General features: G+C 43.9%; 1 protein-coding gene across 2 annotated transcripts in view; it reads left to right on the forward strand.

Moving 5' to 3' along the window:
- dip2a (disco-interacting protein 2 homolog A) overlaps nt 1-19,032 on the forward strand; it is a 72,371-nt gene that overhangs the window by 31,379 nt on the left and 21,960 nt on the right. For both annotated transcript variants that reach the window (XM_079170405.1, XM_079170404.1), the window contains exons 2-5: nt 9,989-10,060; nt 14,179-14,298; nt 14,389-14,508; nt 18,552-18,821. In XM_079170405.1, the coding sequence (XP_079026531.1) occupies nt 9,989-10,060; nt 14,179-14,298; nt 14,389-14,508; nt 18,552-18,821 (582 nt within the window). The remainder of the gene's footprint in view (nt 1-9,988; nt 10,061-14,178; nt 14,299-14,388; nt 14,509-18,551; nt 18,822-19,032) is intronic.

Below are 19,032 nucleotides of genomic sequence, written 5' to 3' on the forward strand. Positions count from 1 at the left end.
GAGAGAATTGCGGTCGACCAGTTATTGCATCTGTGAGCAAAAGACCGTAAGACACCTCAAACTGTCTGTCTAAATGTAATCCATATCGCTGAGTAAAAACCTTGTACCTTCAATAGTGTTGTTGCCGTTTCAAGCCTCTAAAATGTGAGGATTTGCTCCTTTTCTTTCTGTTGTATGTCACTGTGTAAATACCTTTTGAGATGTGTACTGGCAGTCAGATTAAACAAGCAATTTGAAGACATCCCCCTGGGCTCTGGGAAATTGTGATGGTTATTTTTCACAATTTTCTAACATTTTATTGGCTAAACATTTGCCAGAATTATCAAAATCTGTAATAGAGATAGCCGATAACAATGCTGTTTGCCAACAAACAGTACGGTCACCGTTCAGTTTGCTTCTTGGAACATGCTTTGCGGTGTCCCTTGCTACGTAGATGTGTTTGTGCACATTTGTCCTGCCTTGTGTGATCACCTGCTTGTTCTGTTGACCAGCACAGATGCTGTGTTGATCCTCTCTCACCTGGATTTCCCTGCTCTGCTCTCTGCAAAATCGCTTTGTATATTTGGAAACATCCAATTTCACGTTAGCAGCGATGACAAGAAATAATGGGCCTATGGTATGTTTTGTGTAGAAAAAAAGGACAAACACAGGCGCGCACACACTCACACACACGCTTTCTTGCAATCAGCACACTGGTGTACTGGGCTCCCCTCCAAGACCCGGTCCATGAATCACAGACGAGGAAAAAAAGACTTTGCCGTATGAGTTGTTGGACTTGGAGAGCTAGTTAGCCCTGGCTGCTGAGTTATAGATATGGACACACAAACGCACAGTTGGGGGCGATAGCTTGCATCTCTAACACCCCCGAGTGTATCTGTGTGTGCACCGTTTAATTGGATTGCCACGGTGCCCATGTGTAGATGTTTAGCTGTTTTGTGTGTTCGTGCAAAAGACGCCCGGCTCTCTCCCGCCCCGCTGTCCCTCACTGTGGCACATAGGTGTTTATGTGCATGTGTGTATATGCAAGGAGCTTAATGGCTAAGCCTGTGTCAGGCTGGTGCAAACATGGTCATTCATATGGAAATAACCGGGGAGAGAAGGAGACAATAAAATCCCTCCACATCCTCTGAGACCGTACAGAGAAGGGAGCAGATCCCACAGAGCAGGGAGCTTCAGATGGGACACCATCCCACTCGTATCTCAAACGTCCCGGACGCATTGGTTTCTCTACACAAAGGTACATGCTGGAAGCTGGTAGCCATAGTCAGAAGTATTAGTTCTTCATTAGGGCAGTAGGCTAAAGGTACAAAAAGGAGGAAATTATGATCTGGGTGGCTTTTGGCCCATATTTGCAGAAGGTTTCCTGCTCGGGTTATTTAGCAGGTCCCCTGTGAATTGCAAAACAGTCTGACTTGCATGCGGCACATTGAATAGCGTCTGGACAATGGCGCAGGATTGCCCATCGGGGTAGGCCATTCTGTGTTTTAGACCCTTTTTTGGATTGCGACAGATTAGTTCGTCGAGTTTGAGAATAGAGCTGTGAGGCCCTGAATGGAGGGCATTAGTGCAATTGAGTTTGACTTTGTTTGACTTTTTGATTTCTTACTTCTCAAAACGGCTCACAATGAGGAACAGAACCGCCTAGTAGTGCATAGTCTGATTTCAGCCTCCTAATCATGTCACTTAACAGTGGGGGTCGATCGCTGTGTGAAGGCTGCTTTCAGCGCAAGTGAAAACTGCTGAACACACACACACACACACACAGAAGCAGTTTTTGAATGAGGACAGGTTGGATAGAGATATTCATTGGCAGCTAGTCAGGCTCTAGTCTTGCTTTTTGTGCTGATCACTGCAGCTGTGCTCACTCAGTAACAACACCATCAGCGTGGAGGATGTGTTGGCCAAATGACGAGTAGTACACACTTTTCTCTGCAGCTCGGGGGATGTTGAAGCTGTCACCACCAGCGGATCTGATTTATATGCATGCCATCGCATAACTGAGGCGGCGGGGAGTGCAGTTATGTTGCCACTCGTGAGATAAACATGTAAAATGCAGTAGTTACTTCTTTACAGTTTAGCTTAAGGCAGAGTTGTGCTTGGTGGCTGTGAACAGATTCTTGTGTTTCATGGAGTCTTTAACCCTGAGGCTCCCACGCTGGTCACGCCTGTCACACAGATGTCTTGCTCCACAAATCACACGCATAGTCTGTAGAGACACACACACACACACACACACTAACACATAGGCGACATGAAAGGACTCCGAAAATGAGAGTCTAGTCTGAAATACCCTTTTTACATCACATTTTCTCAACTCAGTCAAGCTGGTCTGAATAGTAAAAGAAAGACATTACATTCCGTAAAAAAGATGCTGTATATCTGATGAGCTCAACCTTATTACAGATTAGGCCCTATTGTTTCCTGCACTAGCGCTCTTCGCTGTGATTGGTCTGGATGCTTTCAGTGAGCCGTATGTACAGAATCACGGTGTGATGCTGGATAGGACAGTTTCTGCTGCCGTCCGTGCAGGTGAGACCCATGTTTACACATCACAAAGCTCTGGCTGAGAGCCAGAATAGCAGCACATCACTCAGTTACCATTTAAGCACAGTTTGGACTGCAGCCAGCTCTCTCCCTCTCTCTCTCACACACACACACCCACACACACACACACACACACACACACACACACACATATATTTAGAGGATTTGTGAGGATACCAATTGACACCATGCGCTCCATGGCCCGTTACCCTAACCTAAACCATCATAATTAACCTCAAACCAAAAAGTCCTAACCCTGTAACAGCCCTTTGATTAAATGAGGACTGGCCCTGCTTATCCAAAATGTCATCGTTCTAGGTCTAAAACCACACACACATACACACACACACACACACACACACACACAGGTGAGCAGTTCACTCTAGGGTGCCGTGCTTTCACATTTGACACAACCAATGAGAATAATGAGTGACATTTGCATGTGTGTGTGTGTTCATGTGTGTGCAATGGCCTAACTCATCTGTTTTTTTGCTCTCGAGTTGATCTGCATCTGCCTCTTTGTGAGAGCTGGAACAAGCATCGCACATGTGTGTGTTCCTTTGACGCGAGCATGCGTACAGTACCGGTGTTTATTTGTGATTGTTAATTACACCCCCCCTGTCTGCTCCCCAAATCAGTGCACAGCTGCAGGCCCCACCCCGAGTAAGGCAGCGCTGCATCTAATGTCTTATTATTCACGCTGTCTGTCTGCTCACCAGCCGTACAGAGCCTGGGGGATGGAGGGGATTTTTGGGACCGTGTGTGCATATGAGATGAGGGGGTTATGTATTAGCAAAGTGGAAATGGAGGGTTCATTCAGTCTCCTAATTCGTTGGCACTACTTAATTAAAAGCGATAGCATGGTGTGATTGGAGCAATTGATGGATGGAGACTAAGAGACGCAAATGTGCTTCAGGATCAGGGAAATCTGTGTGTGTGTGTGTCTGTCTAGAGAAGGAAAGAGGAAGTCATTACCTTTTAATCATATCCTCCTTTATTCCTTATCCTTTTCTCCCTTCTCTCCCTTTTCTTTCCTCATCCCCCCTTCTGTCTCTAAATTCTCCCTAAAGCTCCCTCCAGTTACCCCCCTCCGTTTCTCCAGCTGGCTCTCAGTGTCGAGCTCCTTGTCATCTTCAATCAACCCCTCTTTTCTGCAACACTTACCCTTTTCCCTCTCGTCCCCGACTGTCTTTAACCTTCCAGTAGGATGTGTGTCGCATAAATGATCCTAGATGTGCGTTCATGTGATTCGGTATGACTTGAGCTGTACAAGAGAATACATCGTCACACATTTGTGGTATCCTTGAGGTAAGGTGACATCTCTAGGCTTTATTGAAAGGCACTGCACATGCTGTGTTCAGCTGAGAGCTACATTCACTACGTGACTTTAAAGGAATACTTCAGCCTTAAAATGACCATTTGTCTATCAATTACTCACCGCATTACCTTGAATTCTTGCATTCTTGCCTGCCTCTATAACATGTGTTTAACATGTGAATAGCCTCATATCATGTGAGTTTAAGCCAACAGACAGAAGGTGACTGACCCAGTCCAACATGACATGTAGTTCAACTCATTCTTTTGAAGCAGAGGAGACGATCTACTGTGTGCACGTCTGCTGGAGTCTTTGTGCATGTCCATTAGCGTGCATGCTAGCAAGCAGTAATTGAGCCTAATTATTTGCAGCTATTCATTGAAATATACTGCCATAGGGTAAAGAGGTCTAATTTCTAAAATGAAATAGCAATGCGCACACACATGCTTGGGTAATGAGCCTGCTGGGACTGGTGTAGTACTCCATCTGCAACCGGTTTAAACACAGGGAAGTGTTTCCCTCCACATCAAAAGGCTCCTCATCCCAATAAGGCCAATGTTATCTCAGTGGAGCTTCTCCTTCACTCTACGATACAGGCTTAAGTTTTCACAAAGCAATTTCGTGGTGGAAATTATAGAATCATCATAGCAGTTAGAGACCGGTATAATGTCAGGCAGGTAGCCCAGGTGGTTATTATGTCCTTCACGTCCGCTTCTTTATTTTTCAGCTGTGGTCTTTGTCATGTTGTATAGTAAACAAAAAGACTCTAATGATGTGGTTGACTGCATCAGCGTGGAAGCTTCCTCTTTACAGTGAAACAAGGTTTGCATGCTCTGTAACTTGACCTGTATAAACGTGTTGTAACAGGCGAACGAAGCCTCTTGTCTAGTTCTTGTACAGTGTGTGTGTGTGTGTGTGTGTGTTAGGGAGATTGGTATGTGGGAAGGTGGGGGGCAGGGGTCTGCTTTGACACCCTAATCCTGCAGCCTAGTTTGGCTTTGTGTGGAGACCTTAGCTGGGAGGAGAGAGGGTTGGAAAGAGTGAGAGCGAGAGAGGCAGCGGGAGAAGGAGGGGGTGTCGGGGGGGCAGTCGATTCAAGAGGGGGGAGTTGGGAGCGTGGGGTTTGAGAGAGGGGCGAGAGAGGGAGGGGAGTGATGGGAAGGCAGATCGAGGGAGATGGGGTTCGCTCATTCTCCTGCTCTCACTATGAAAGGAAACAAAGGATGCTGAAGGGCCTGACTTATGTCAGCAGGACTTTATAGAGTTCGTCTGTTAGCCTGCTAGCTGGTTAGCCTTCGCTGACCTGACTGCCTATATTCAGCCACTGGCCTCTCCTTCTGCCTCCATCCATCCGTGCATCTCTCTCTCTCTCTCGCTCTCTCTCTCTGCTGAAGACGTCTCATCGCTGCTCTGTGTGCTTCCCTGGCTTCTGCATGTGAGTTATTCTGCCTCAGTTTGTGTGTGTTAATACAATTTAACAGGGGTCCGATGTGGTCATTGCACACTGTACTTTTTCCTGCCGCTTGGTTAATGTTTTGTGTCATGTAGACAGACAAGTATGCCAGACATGTGGTTGAATCTGTGGTGGGGATCTGCTTCCTCTCTTCGCCTCTTGTTCATATCTCTGCTCCTTTTACTCGGCATTAACGGGTACATTTTCTGCATTTGTCAGACACAAGTGAGGAAGAAGTTGTGAGTAGACTACTACCTCTTAATTGGAACATTTAGAGGAATAAAAGATGACCATACACACGTGAAACAGATCTCATCTGGTCCTCAAATTAACTGGCCACAGCAAATATGCACTGGCAAAGACAAAATTACAGCCCCTGTCTAGGGTAAAGCTGAATCCAAATGCGTAAAGCTAACATTTGTATTCTGGAGAGAGCTAATGCTAAATGACAGCTGGCAACATCTGCTTTTGTTGGAGGCAACACAGAAAACGCTGCCCTGCCTAATATTTATTTTGTTGTGGCTGAAGGGCAGACGGCTTGGTTTTTGGCTTGGCAGCAGTGTTGGCACATTGTGGGTCAGCATGGTGTAGGAACTGACATTAAGGGGGGGGGGGGGGGCACCTCTCTGGTGTCTGTCACTTAGGAGGAGAGGTCGGCAGCGTGGCGAAGACAGGAGGGTTTTTTATTTCAGGGTGAAGCAGAATTTTGGACTGTTGATATGTTGTTATGGACAAAATGTGTCTTGCGCTAGTCAGTGCAGCGTTATCGCGAGAGGGATATGTTTATTAATGTCTGAAAATAGATATTAAAAATTGTTCTCAGGTTTTTCAGATGATCAACAGAAAATTAACCAGCAAACTATTTTGACAAAGGATTCATTGTTTAAGTCCCTTTTAAACAAAAATGCCCCAAATTCCACCTTGTCAAATGTGAAGATTAGATTTATTTTCTTCAATAAAAATAAGCTGAAAATGTTTGAGTTTGGGGCAGTTGGTTGAACAAAACAAGTAATTTCAATGTGTCACTCTGGGCTTTAGGAAAATATGATGGGCATTGAAAAAGTAATTAACAGATAATGAAAATAATTAGTTGCAACCCCTAGTTAGTTAGTAATGACTTTTGTAAAGTACAACATCTCAATATTTCAAACAATACAAAGATGTAGTATATAAATTATGATGTTAAATTATTACCAGCCCTAGTGTTGCTTATCGTGGTAGACTCATAGCCAGGCACATGGTTAGTCTACCCTCACAGCAATGCACACACACACACACACACACACACACACACACACACACACACACACTCTGGCTGTGGGTTGTAATTTTTAATAGGGTTTCCAGCAGTAGAGAAAAACACACACAGATGCACGACTTTAAACATTGAAACTATCGCTGTGTGATTGACAAGCTCTCGCTACTGCTGTTTCTGTTACTAGTGTGCATGTGCGTGTGTGTGCGTGTGTGTGTGTGTGTGTGTGTGATACCCAGGGAGACAGTTTAGAGCCAGAGTCGACATCCCTGTCTGGCTATTTACGGCTAAAAGAAGAGAGGAAATGTGTGCAATTGTGTGAATGTCTAAATCTTGTCCTGTTACAGATTCATTTTTTCACTGGTCTTGTTCAGAACACTCTCTCACCATCTTAATGTGTTTGGGCTGGCTTGTAGAGGAATGTGCTGTGTTTCAGTATTTCCCTCAATTGAAGAGCTCCGTCCGGGCCGATGCAAGGTAATTCTCTAATGGGCCTCAGCTCCACTCAATAGCCATCAGTCAATTATACTCAATAGCCATCGGTCAATAATAGTCAATAAGACAAAGCCGTGACAGCCGGGCACTCTTGCTGTCACTGTTCAGAGTGTCACAAGATTGACCGACTCTTTTTCTAAATTGGATCCAGTGCAGGGGGAGAGGAATGTTTACGCTAACAACATTGGATGATGTGCCAGATAGAAAAGCCTCTGGATCGTTGGAAAAAAAAACTATCCCAAGCCTACAGCCCTAAAAATGTGGACATTAGACATGATATCCCTTTGCTATTTCTATCTCCCCCACCCCCACAAGCCAAAACTGCTGCAGGTAATTAAAAAGAGAGGACAAAAGATGACTATAATGGTTTGTGTGAAGAAGGTGAAGAGGTTAGAGTGGAGGGCTGAAGGCCACAAAGGAGGTTGCTTTTGATGAAGGTAGATGCAGGTTGAGGAAAGAAAACTTAGCTGAGCCCCCGGGGACATTCTCTAACCCTCACGACATGATAAATGCCTCCTCTCTCTCTCTCCCCCCTCCCTCTCGTGCTTTTGTTCACCCTCCCTCTTTGACACATTTGTTTTCAGTTTTTATTTACTCGTTCCCACCACCACCCCCTCTCCCCCCCAGGTGCTTGTTTGGTGATACACCCTTTGCCTTCTTCTTTACCGCTCAATTATGTGGTAAAGCCTGTCGTCAGCGCAGAAGGGTGAAGGGGGTCAAGTGAAGTGTTTCCCACTCTGCTGTAAATACACTGTATAGCTACAGCTTGTCCCTTGTGACTGTGCAATTTGGTGTACGCGCTAAGCTTCCCTCCATCCATCGCTCCATCGTTCTCTCTCCCCCCCTCAGTTATTTCCCAGGCGGCAGGCCACATATTGACCTTTGGATCCCCCCATTTTTTTCTCTTACGGAGGCACTCGAAGCTTAAGCAGAGAACGGAAATGTGAATTTGTAAACATGCAGACACAAATATAAGTGCATGCATATGCAAACACACACTAAATATTGTAATCCTTTGGTGCCCCTCAGACTTTTTTGTTTTTGCATTTGAAGACTCCGGGTAAGGCTCATTGTTTACCATTGCATGCTTGAGTCCATTCCTCCATATTTAATGACAAAGCGGTTTGTTCTCAGATGAAAAGATTAGCTTCACCGAGACATAACTCGATGGATCGGTGTGTACTAGGGGCCGCTTGGTCACCGGGGCTGCTAACCAGAATTTGGAGCCGCCGCAGAGAATGGCCCTCTATTGTGCGGCTGTCAGGCTGGCTGGCTGCTGTAGTGCGCACACTCAGACATGCTGGCATGCGCACAAACATATCCTGATGTACACGCATACAAACAGAGACACTTATCACCAGAAAGAGTCAGTGTCAGGTCAGCCGGCCCGGCCTGTGAACAGCGCTGTATTGTTGCCAGCCTCCAGCTCTCCTGGACATTTAACAGTGCGGGCATTCAGCTGTTACTGGTGACTCAGGACCAGTGCGGCAACCAGTGTGACCATCGACACCTGCCTTCACACTACCACACTGTTGTGTTCAAGAGGCTCGAGGAGCAAAGATAAACCAAGAATACTTTGTGTAGGAAATATTGGAAACAATACACGATCATTAATTCATATTCATTAATCAATATGAAGGGCTATACGTTGATAGGGGAAAGGTAAAAAAAACACTTTTATGAATTAATATAGGTTAAACACATCAATAAGGAGCAAGTCAAATAAATATTCCCCATGGAGAGGTGAAGAATGGGACCAAATGGGGAGGGTTTTAATCAATTGGTTCTGTTAAGATATAGCCCTATTGAACTTATTGCTTTTTCACTTGACCTCCACCCTAATGACCCCCCACTGAGCGCCTATAGAGATGAACGTAAAGCACAGCGAGACCCCTATTCATTGGACTCCAGTCTTAGCGTCCAGTGGAAAATAAGATCTTGCGTTGACAAGTGCAGTTCTAGCTTCCTGCCAAAAACGATGCATACGTCACGTCAAGTGTCTGTTGACTTTGACACTTGGAGCCCGACTGTTTGACTGGCATATTTTCCACAAGAAACTTCCTTCTTTCTTTTTTTCGTTCATCCTTCGGGGGTGTTGGGGCTTGTTCGAGAGGTCTTATATGTGTGTACATTCTCATGGTTTGTGTGTTAGAGGTGCTGTCAGTCAGTCAGCCCTCTCTCAGTGAATCAACAACTCTTTTGTCTTTGCTGGGTCTTTTCTAAGTCTAGAGACAATTAGCAGAGTTGCGTTATATACCCTGCTGCATCTACAGAGCCATTATATCACTTTGCCTTGTACCTTTACTCTATCTCTCTGTCTCTATCTGCCCTCATTTTTCTCTTTCTTCATTTACTCTTGTTAAATTCGAGGTTTGAAAAGGCTTGCACAATGACGTTTCTTTCAGGGCTATTAAAAATAACAGGCAGCTAGATCTTTTTTAACAGGCTGCCTTAATTGTGTGCGCGGAGACAACTGAGGGGGATTCAGTTCATGCTGACATCAGCAGTATTTTTTACTTCTGGTAAAAACACTGCGAGGGGAAATGTTCCCGCCGCACCAGACAAATGATCTTTTAAATGCCTCTTGCCTCGTCGATGTTATCATTCAAGCATTCGGTCGGAAATTCCTCGCGCATATCTGTCAGTTTGAACATCTTTCAATTGCAATGTCACTTCCTGTGTATGTGTGAGAGAGAGAGAGCTGGTAAACGGCTACCACAACCCTCCTCTGGTGCCCCGTGGTGCCAGTGTAACCAGGCTGGCAGTGTGATCCTTAGCGTGTGCACACACACACACACACACACGCATACACCACCAGGGCACGGCAGAGCAGCTAATGACTCATATCTCTGCCCCCCCTTCTTCTTCTTCTCTCTCTCTCTCTGTCTGTCTGTTCCTCTGTATTTCTCTGTCTCTATCTGTACAGGGGACATCACTCAGAAGGGCTATGAGAAGAAAAGAGGCAAGCTGTTGGCACCATACATCCCACAGATACAAGGTAAGGCACGCAGGCCTGCAGGGAATTTACTGCCCAGAGCAGGTTTATATATTTTTTCCCCCTGGCTGCCTGTTAGCATAGCAGTTAGCATTCTGTCCTGGCAAGAGCAAACAAAATGGGAAAAATATGATCTTGTGATTTTAACAATGATGATTATTGGTGTAAAGCCTAAAACTGAAACAATCAGCATGCAACAAATCCAAAGCTAGTTTAGAAGTTGATTTTTGTTTTAATGGATTCAATCGAGTGTTTTTTATATTAGAGATACCAGATGGAACATAACATGGTCATAAACTCGCCATGAAGGATTCTATGGAGGCTTTGGACACATCTATGTAATTCATCTGGTTAGATTTGATACATCTGCTGCTGTGCCCTTGATTCTTTAACTGTGGTTCTGTTATCCCTGGGTCTGTTATTATTGCCATAGCCCTGCTGCAGCCATATACAGTATTATAGTGTTTGTAGGGGCCAAATAAAAAGAGATGCTAACCAACCAAAACAATGAAGACAGACTGTATTGGAAATGTAAATATTAGGTGTTTCTGCTGGAATGATAACTGGTCAAGATCTTGTCTCATTTAATTTTTTTGTGTGCTGCTTTTATTACTAAGTTCCTGTCTTATGGAATGCTAATTATTTAGAGTGGTTTGTTTATTTAATGCAGTGTGTGCATACTGTACCTACCATCCTGTCTTAGGCTGCAGGCGGTTGAGAAGAATGAACTTTTTAAAAACGGCGAGGCATGAATTTTCCAAGATGTATGTCTCTACTTTTTATCGGCCTCTGGCTTTTGACTGTGCGAACATACATTTATATATCAATTCAGTGTATTTTTAGCCCCAGTTGAGCGGTCAGTCAGTCCAAATCCCAGAGAGGAGTCGCTGTCTGTATACTTCATGCTTCCCCGTTCTTTGTCCGGGGCCCATGGCAGTCATCGGTTTGGCCTGCTCTCAGAACGTCAAGCCTCAGTGGAAACCAGTGTCTGTTGTGGGCCGCTCACTCAAGGCTTTCCACTGGAGTTAGCAGGCCTGTTATTCAGCTTGGGCGGATCATCTCCTTCATTCTATGTCTTTCTGTTGCTCCCTCTCCCTTCTTGTTATCCTGGATTCAGATGTTTTCTTTCTGTCATTCGTTGTTAGATCCACTCAGTCTGGATCCTAACACTTAAAAGAAGGGAAGTGATAGATATAGGGCAGAAATAGATGGGCTCTGGGTGACATTCTTCCAGCGAGATGAATGGATGTGTTGGGAGTTAGTAAATGAATGAGTGGGTTAGGGTTTAACAGCTGCAGGGTAGAAATAGGAGACCGATAGACTGAAAGTTTCTGAGCTTCATGCAAAATTTCGCAAGCCGTTTTACTGCCTTATATTTCACTGTAGTAACAGGACTACAGTGCATGTGCCATGTGCAATAAAGTAGGGTACAAAGACCTTTTGTTTTCATTTGATTGTTTTGAAGCTACACTGTGAGCTGTGAGGTGTTGACCATACTGGGAAGTCAAACATTTAGGAAAAGCTCTGTGGGGGGATTTTTGTCCATCCTGAGTAATAATACAGGTATGTGTTGTCTTATCTTGAGTGATTTAGTTTTTGACATCTGGTTTAGATTGTCTGCCTGTGAATGCAGTTGCTGTGTCCCAGCTCATTCAACCTGAATTTGTCATCCATTCATTTATATTAGGCACATGTCATTTCAATCGCTTATTAATGTCTGTGATTCTAATATGCAATCGGGTACTCGATGCAGGTCGTATTTGTTCTCTGAAAGAAGTGAGACACGGCACTTGTGTCATCAGCCGCCACACCTGTAAGTGTTAGGCATCAGACTCCTGCTAAAAATTCATCAGGGAGCGATATGGGCCAATAACAACATCTGCTGTGACGGAGCACGCCTCTGATTGGCTCTGTGCGCTGTGTCTCAGAAGTGTGTTCTTCCCAGCAACCGGGTCTGGTTTTCCTGGCTTGTTTATACAGACCTGTTTCCTGCAGGGGCTGGGGAAAGGCTGATGTGTGACTGGGCTGTCAGAGCGATATAAGGGACCAGCATAATATATTGATGTGTCTATCCATGCCCAGGGGATGCTGTGTGTGTATGTGTGTGTGTCAGATTCCATGCATTATGTGTCCTTAAATGGCCTCAGGCCTTAATGAAGCGTGTCTAAAATTTGAAAGTGTTATTGAACAGATTTAGTCAAAGCGTGTGTGAATGTTGCTCAGCATTTCCGTGTGTGTGTGTGTGTGTGCTGCTGCGGTCCGAGAGTTGCTGACAGTGTGGAGCTCGCTTATCCCCACTAAGCTGCTGCTGAAAAGCCCGGCGGGCTGATGGCTGTCTGGCTGGCCGGGTGTCTGACTGACCAGCCAGCTAGGTGTTGGATCTAGCTGGCTGAATGTGGCACGGGAGGACTCTGTCCTTTTCTAATGGTTACACTTGTAAAGACAGCCATATATACACAAGTGTCAATCACTAGCCAATGATAGTAGGCGGCTTTGACTACATACACGTTTGGCTGAAGTACATGAATATAGCTGGACTGTTAATGCGGAGTCCCTCATGTTGTGTCATCAGGTTGAATGTGTTTGAATTTTATATATTTTTTTCCCTATATAGCGATTCAAAACACTTCCCTTGGGGAAGGAAGCCTCTAAAAGTGGTAGCCATCAAATTACATTTGTGGATTACATTTGTGGTAGTTGTACCTGGCTGGCTTGGTTATGCATTGCAATGAACTCAGTTGGCTATGTTTGCGTATGAGGATTTGCAGGGGTTAATGTCTATGTTACTGCATATTTTAGCATCCAGTTAGCAGGTTTCATTAAATGGAATAAAAGACAAGCTGTGTTCCCTGTATAACATCTCTGCAGCACAAACCTGACCATATGTTTTATGTTAGTGTTTGTCACCTCCGCAAGGCTTCTAGTACCGTATTCACAGACAAATGTAGTGTATGTAGTTGTTTGTTGTGCTGCTGTTTTGATGTATCTGTAAGTATAAAGCATACAGTGTTTTGGTATCAGAAAGTAGACAGAAAGTACAGGCAGGAAACGGCAGGAGGATGTGGAAACATGGCACTAGTTGGTCGCTTTAAACTGTATTTGTCGCTGTCTCACTGTTGGGAAAACACACCTTATAAAGCTGTCAGATGTATTGCTGATTCATAGTACAGAAGCTGTTACTTTAACGGCTTCCTGTTCCATTGTTTGTAAAGTTGTCCCTCTACTCTGCCTAAAATAACTGCTAAGGCCTACTCAACACGGAAATACAAGCAAGTTGTGGGAAATTTCTTTAGTTGGTGTGTTCCTATAATATATTAGCACTACATATAATAAGAACATTTAGATCTTTAATATGCAGAACATAATATATACCATAATAGGGCTAAGATGAAGACTTTCTGTCAATAATTAATGGTTTGGGTATTTTATCTGGATCGAACTCGTACAGTAAAAAAGGATTAATCTCCTTTAGTAATATTTTACATCCTCTGATGTATTTGAAGTATGTATACTTCCATAACATCAAACACATCAGTATGAGAGCATGAGAAGAAGAAGTGAAGCTAATGGTAGAAGACTACAAATAGAGCTCGAACCACAACCTTCCTTCAGGCGGTAGTCTTGGGTTTCCCCTCTGATGTTAACCACTCGCAACTTAATGAGGCTCAAATGAGGATTGCGTAATCAAAAGGATGAATCACTGCCTGTGTCACACAGAGCACAGAGAGGTTGACGAGTTTTAAGTGTTTGATGATTTCAGAATGCTCTAGTTAGAATATGTTGTCTGTTTGACATTCATGGTGCTTAATCACCTCATGTCTGTTACGTCTGTGCAATTTGCATTAGCTTGCCTTGGAAAGCTGGAAGGCAGCTGGAAAGCTGCGAGAGAGGCTGGATTAATTTAAGTGAAGACTCTCAACTCCAAGCTACTGTATTAGAAGAAAGCAGCCTAAATAGGGATTACCGTTAAGCTTGTGGATACTTGATTTAGTTGAGCAATATTCAGGACATATGTCCAAGGCACATTCTGCTCATATTTCTGCTTTAGAGGAAGGTATACATTTTGTTTCTGTCCTTGTCACAAACGGTTCCCTCCCTGCTTTGGGTTTGTCTCTCTACAGGTGTAGATCCTTCTCTGCAAATTGACAACAGGATCCAGGCCTCCTCCCAGGCTGTTCTGCCAGGTTCCAAACACAACAAGTCCCGGGCAGCCAACACCCGGGATGAACGCTTCAGATCTGGTAATCATGTCTCCACACTGCCTCACAGTTTGAAATGCTTAGTGTTCTTCTTTTATGCCGTAGCTTAACTGTGTTGACGTGTTCTCTTAGATTTGCACACAGAAGCCGTCCAAGCAGCTTTGGCAAAGTACAAGGAGCGGAAGATGCCAATGCCCTCCAAGAGACGATCTGTGTTAGTTCAGTCCTCTGTTGAGGCATGCACCCCGCCAGGTGAGGCCTCTGTTCCAGTAACACTGTTCACCAAGGGCAAGGTTTATCCTGGAGACACACAGTCTCTAGGTTAACGCTTGCACCGGGTTGTTGCCATGTGCTCTCATGAGCATTGGAGTGTAGGATGCTGGCATCTCTGTTGTGTCCAGTGGTGGAAGATGATGTTGTCAAGCTTTTGCTACTGGAAAGAAATATGCAATTTGATGAATGTGTCCATTCTGTGTGACTCAAAAGGGCCCAGTTCTCACTGTTGTATTCCCAGGCAGACCTTCCCACATGAGTTGCATAATGGATGCATAATCAGATTTTTAACATAGTCTCAAAATGTCGACCTTTCGCATGGTTTTGTAACAGTTTGGATTGTGTGGGCCAGTTCATTTTACTGCGTTCTGCAGCTTTTCTTGGTTGTGATCTTCAAGGTCCAAAAACAATTTTTGTATTGTTACTTTTACACAATTGTTTCCAAAAAAGGTATTTAATCAATCTTTAATCAGTCTATAAGACATCAGTGCAAGTTTTGATGACAACAAACTGTCCAGTCTCTTAACACTGCAGTGGCTTTATCATTGGTGTATAAGAGTTAATTGGTGGGGGGCCTTAGAGCCTCATGTCTTGGGCAAAGAGAGAGGACACAGCGGTGCAGCGAGTAAACGGATTAAGAGCTCAGACATTGGGGTTTAAAAACAGGAGAAGGAGGGGTCTCTTCATGGTCACTCTGAGTGATCTGCTGAGATGAAGTACATACGTAGGCATGGCTAACAGATCCACAAAATCATATACTGTACATACAATATAATGTGGGGCTCTGCTATGTTTTCAAGGCTAATGGCAGCTGCGGGTATTAGTGTGCACACAGTGGCATGGTTATGTTACTTTAACATTTGATCTGAGATTTGAATTTAAATGGTTTCATTAGACTGCATGAGCAAAATTTCGTCAGGACGTAATAAGGTGGTGGATTTATTGGATTCTTTGGCCACTAATGGTGCTGTTAAGTAATATTTAGATGAACAAGTCCCCCTACTGTTGGTATCTGTATCTGTTAACCTTCTCCTTTTCCATCTCTTATCTTGCTAATCTACAGTGGCTGGTTTACATCTGGTCACACTACGTGTCTGAACGCTCCATGTCTGATTGTGAAGAACCAGTAGTAATGTGAGCAAACAAATTATTTTACTGCCAGACCTGTCATTTAATCCACTGTGATTGGACGGTAGAAGCCTTATTCCAACAATGTACAGTAAATGTAGCCAATGTACAGACCAACAGTTACAACAACCCATTTATCAATGCCTGAGATTAATGTATGTTTAGCACCCTAGGAATGGCAATATTGATTTGACAGTCGGTCCGTCAGTCTACTATTTGGCTCCAGGCTGAAATATCGATGAAATTTGGAACAGACATTCATGGTCTCCAGAGGATGAAGCCTGAGGTCTTTTGCCTAATTTCCACTGCATTATATGGCCGTGACACGCAAGTGACGACTTTGGTGGCAATTCTCTCAGGCCAATCAGTGGTCTGCAGCGTTTTAACTCCACATTCCAATATATTTTCTGCTCGCTTGAAACCTCGACAGATGTGATTACAAAAAAGGTACCAGGTACTATCCACACCTTTTGCCAATGGAAAACCAAAAAAAGAACAGTTCGAAGCGAGTCAAGCGATCTGTGCCGTACCATGCAGGGGGAAATTCGGCATTTGGTGATCTCCTGACTTCTTCTTTAGCACCACCATGAGGTGTACATTTTAGCTTTCGACAACTATTGGAAGGGTTTGCCATGAAATTTGGTTGAGATATTCATTTTCCCCTCAGCATGAATTATAAACATTTTATTTATCTGTCCAGTGCTGGTTTAGAACTAAACTCAGGCACAAATGAAGATGCTTCAGCCAATTCACTAACTTAACTGCCAAGCTCAAGCTTTAATAATAAAGCAGTCTTTGTTTGCTTGAACATCAAATTTGATTAATGCACAAGAGTAACTGAGACCAGTTTCTGCTTAAGATTCCTTCTCTTTCTCGTCCTACCTACCTCCAAATCTTTCATCACTGACTGTCTTTCTCTAGCTCTTTACTATTTGCTATCTATCCCTTTTTGCCTGTTTATCTGTGACTAATACCTCTTTTTTAATTTCCCATTCTTTCCACCTCTCTATTTCTACTTTGCATTTGATCTCTGACCCCCTGTTTCACTCTCCCTCTGTGGAACTGTGTCAAGGTTACTGAGATTGGGAGAGAGATTGGACAGAGGCAGAGGAATAACAAACAGACTCATAAATGCGAGATAACCCCCATGAGTCCGCTGGTTGTAGAGACATTAGATCCAAGCTTGTTATCAAACCTCCTCCAGCCTTCCTTTGGCAGCCTCTACAAAGCCACTGGAGAGCCTAACAGTCATTTGAAAAGTTTCTCAGTTGATGGACTTTACTTGTATTTACATACTGTGAGTGATTAGGAGGCAGATTAATTGCAAGAAGGCTCATTACTTCAGATAACATCCTCAGGCATGTGCTGATCACACACATAGACTTAATCTCTGTTTTCTAAATGTCTCTCTCTCATCCTCTCATACCCCCTTTCTTCCAACTCAAACCTAGTTCTGGTTCTGGACTGGTGCTGGTGCCAGTTCACAGTTAGTTCGACTGGTGAATCTTCTAAGAACCAGCTTGCTTTCCCACAGGCTAGAGACCCAAGTCATTACGTCACCGTCTCTAGACCAACTTAAAGCAGAACAACAACAATGAAGGACTACATCGTCACTTTACAAGTGTTGCTTCTCGCTTTGCAAGCCTACATCGGCATCCAAACACCTGCTTGTCCCTCAGGTTTATCTTGATTTTATGTGGAGGACTACAATGTAAGGAGAATGTTTGTCTTTTCCATGGACCACTGGCTTTATTTTATGTTCAGTTTCCCTGTCCAAGAGCTGTTATATTCTTTTTTTTTGCTGTCGAAACACGCAAAAGTGGTTCCATGTTCTGGAAAGGCTTTGTTTTGTAAAGTATGCTGTGTATAATATTTTGAGATGTGTGAATGAGTTCTATTCTTTATATGGGTTGCTGCTGTTTACTTCGTTAATCATGAATAACGTGGAGAAAGTGTGACCTTTTTAAAACAGTTGTTTCATTTTCTCAAGAGGGTGATGCCTGAGCCCTTTTAGCCCTTTCATTACACTCAGTTCTCTGCAGAATGCAAATCTCAGACTGGCCTGCTCTCGTGTAATGTCAGTGGTTCTGTCGAAAGAGCAGGCGTTTCTGGGTACTTGGCAGATGAAATGGAATGTGTTCATTTTGAATGATCCTGACTTTCCTTTGAAGTTGTTCCTTTTTGGGCTATTTTTGCTGAGACCAACTGCTCACGGCTGTCTCAAGGGAGGGACGGTAAAATCATCAATGACTGTGTTTGAACCCAAGCAATAACTTAAGCATACACCGCACTTCCAAAGTATTATACCAACATTATAAAGGAAATTTGGTCAGGCTATGTATTTTAAGTCTGTATTGTGTAAGTACAGTATACATATTCTTTTCAAAACCCCTTCAAGCAAGAATACCAGTTTTGGTTCGGTCAGAATGTTGTTATAACTGCCTCGTTATAGCGACTGTATACTTACTATATGGATAGTTTGCACCATAAATATGTATCTTAAAAAGCTGCCTTTGTTAGTAGTATTCCTTTGTTCTTATTGATATTCCCTTTTCTTGCTGTCGTCGTCTACAAATATGAAACACTCCGGTCTGTTTGTTGTCAAAGTCTGTGACACTATATCATTCATATATAGTACACCTATTGTTGCGGTGAGCTGTCTTTATGACTATATGTTGTATATGGCTACATTTATAGGCAATATAATACAAGCATCCCTCAGCTCAACATCTTCCATCTCCATTGAACCCATCTGGCCATCCCACTTGCTTATATGTACTCTCTCCAGTATGTATAAGTAAAATAATGCATCATCAGCATATCACCTAAATCCTGCAGCCCCATATCTTTGTCCACTGTTGTGACGTTGCCCTGTCTTGACCTGTCAAACACAGACACCTCCTCGGCGTCGGAAGACGAGGGCTCACTCCGCCGGCAGGGACGTCTGGCCACCTCGACGCCCTACCAGGGCCACGGCCACCCAGCCGTTGAGCACTGGTTTAACCGTGTCATCCAGGGTTCGTCCACCTCATCCTCCGCGTCATCCACCTCATCCCACCCAGGAGGGAGATCCGTCACCACCACCACCACCACTTCCCACGCAGCCCTCAACGCCAACGCCGCAGCTACCGCACTGGCCGACTTTATGGCACACACCCAGCTAGGTCAGTAGAGACACACACGCAGTCTAACACGCCATCAAATGACGGCTGCTCAATCTGTATGTTCTTGTCCCCTTTTAATTGATGCAGCGATCTAATACTTGAAGTACAGAGGTGGTTGGGAGTTAAAGTAGGAAAGTATTGTATAACTAGACAAGTTAGCAACCAGTATTCAATGTTTTGAATTGTTTTTATTCTTATGGTATTATCACTG

The sequence above is a fragment of the Pholis gunnellus genome (assembly GCF_910591455.1).
Source record: "Pholis gunnellus genome assembly, chromosome: 12".
NCBI lineage: Eukaryota > Metazoa > Chordata > Actinopteri > Perciformes > Pholidae > Pholis > Pholis gunnellus.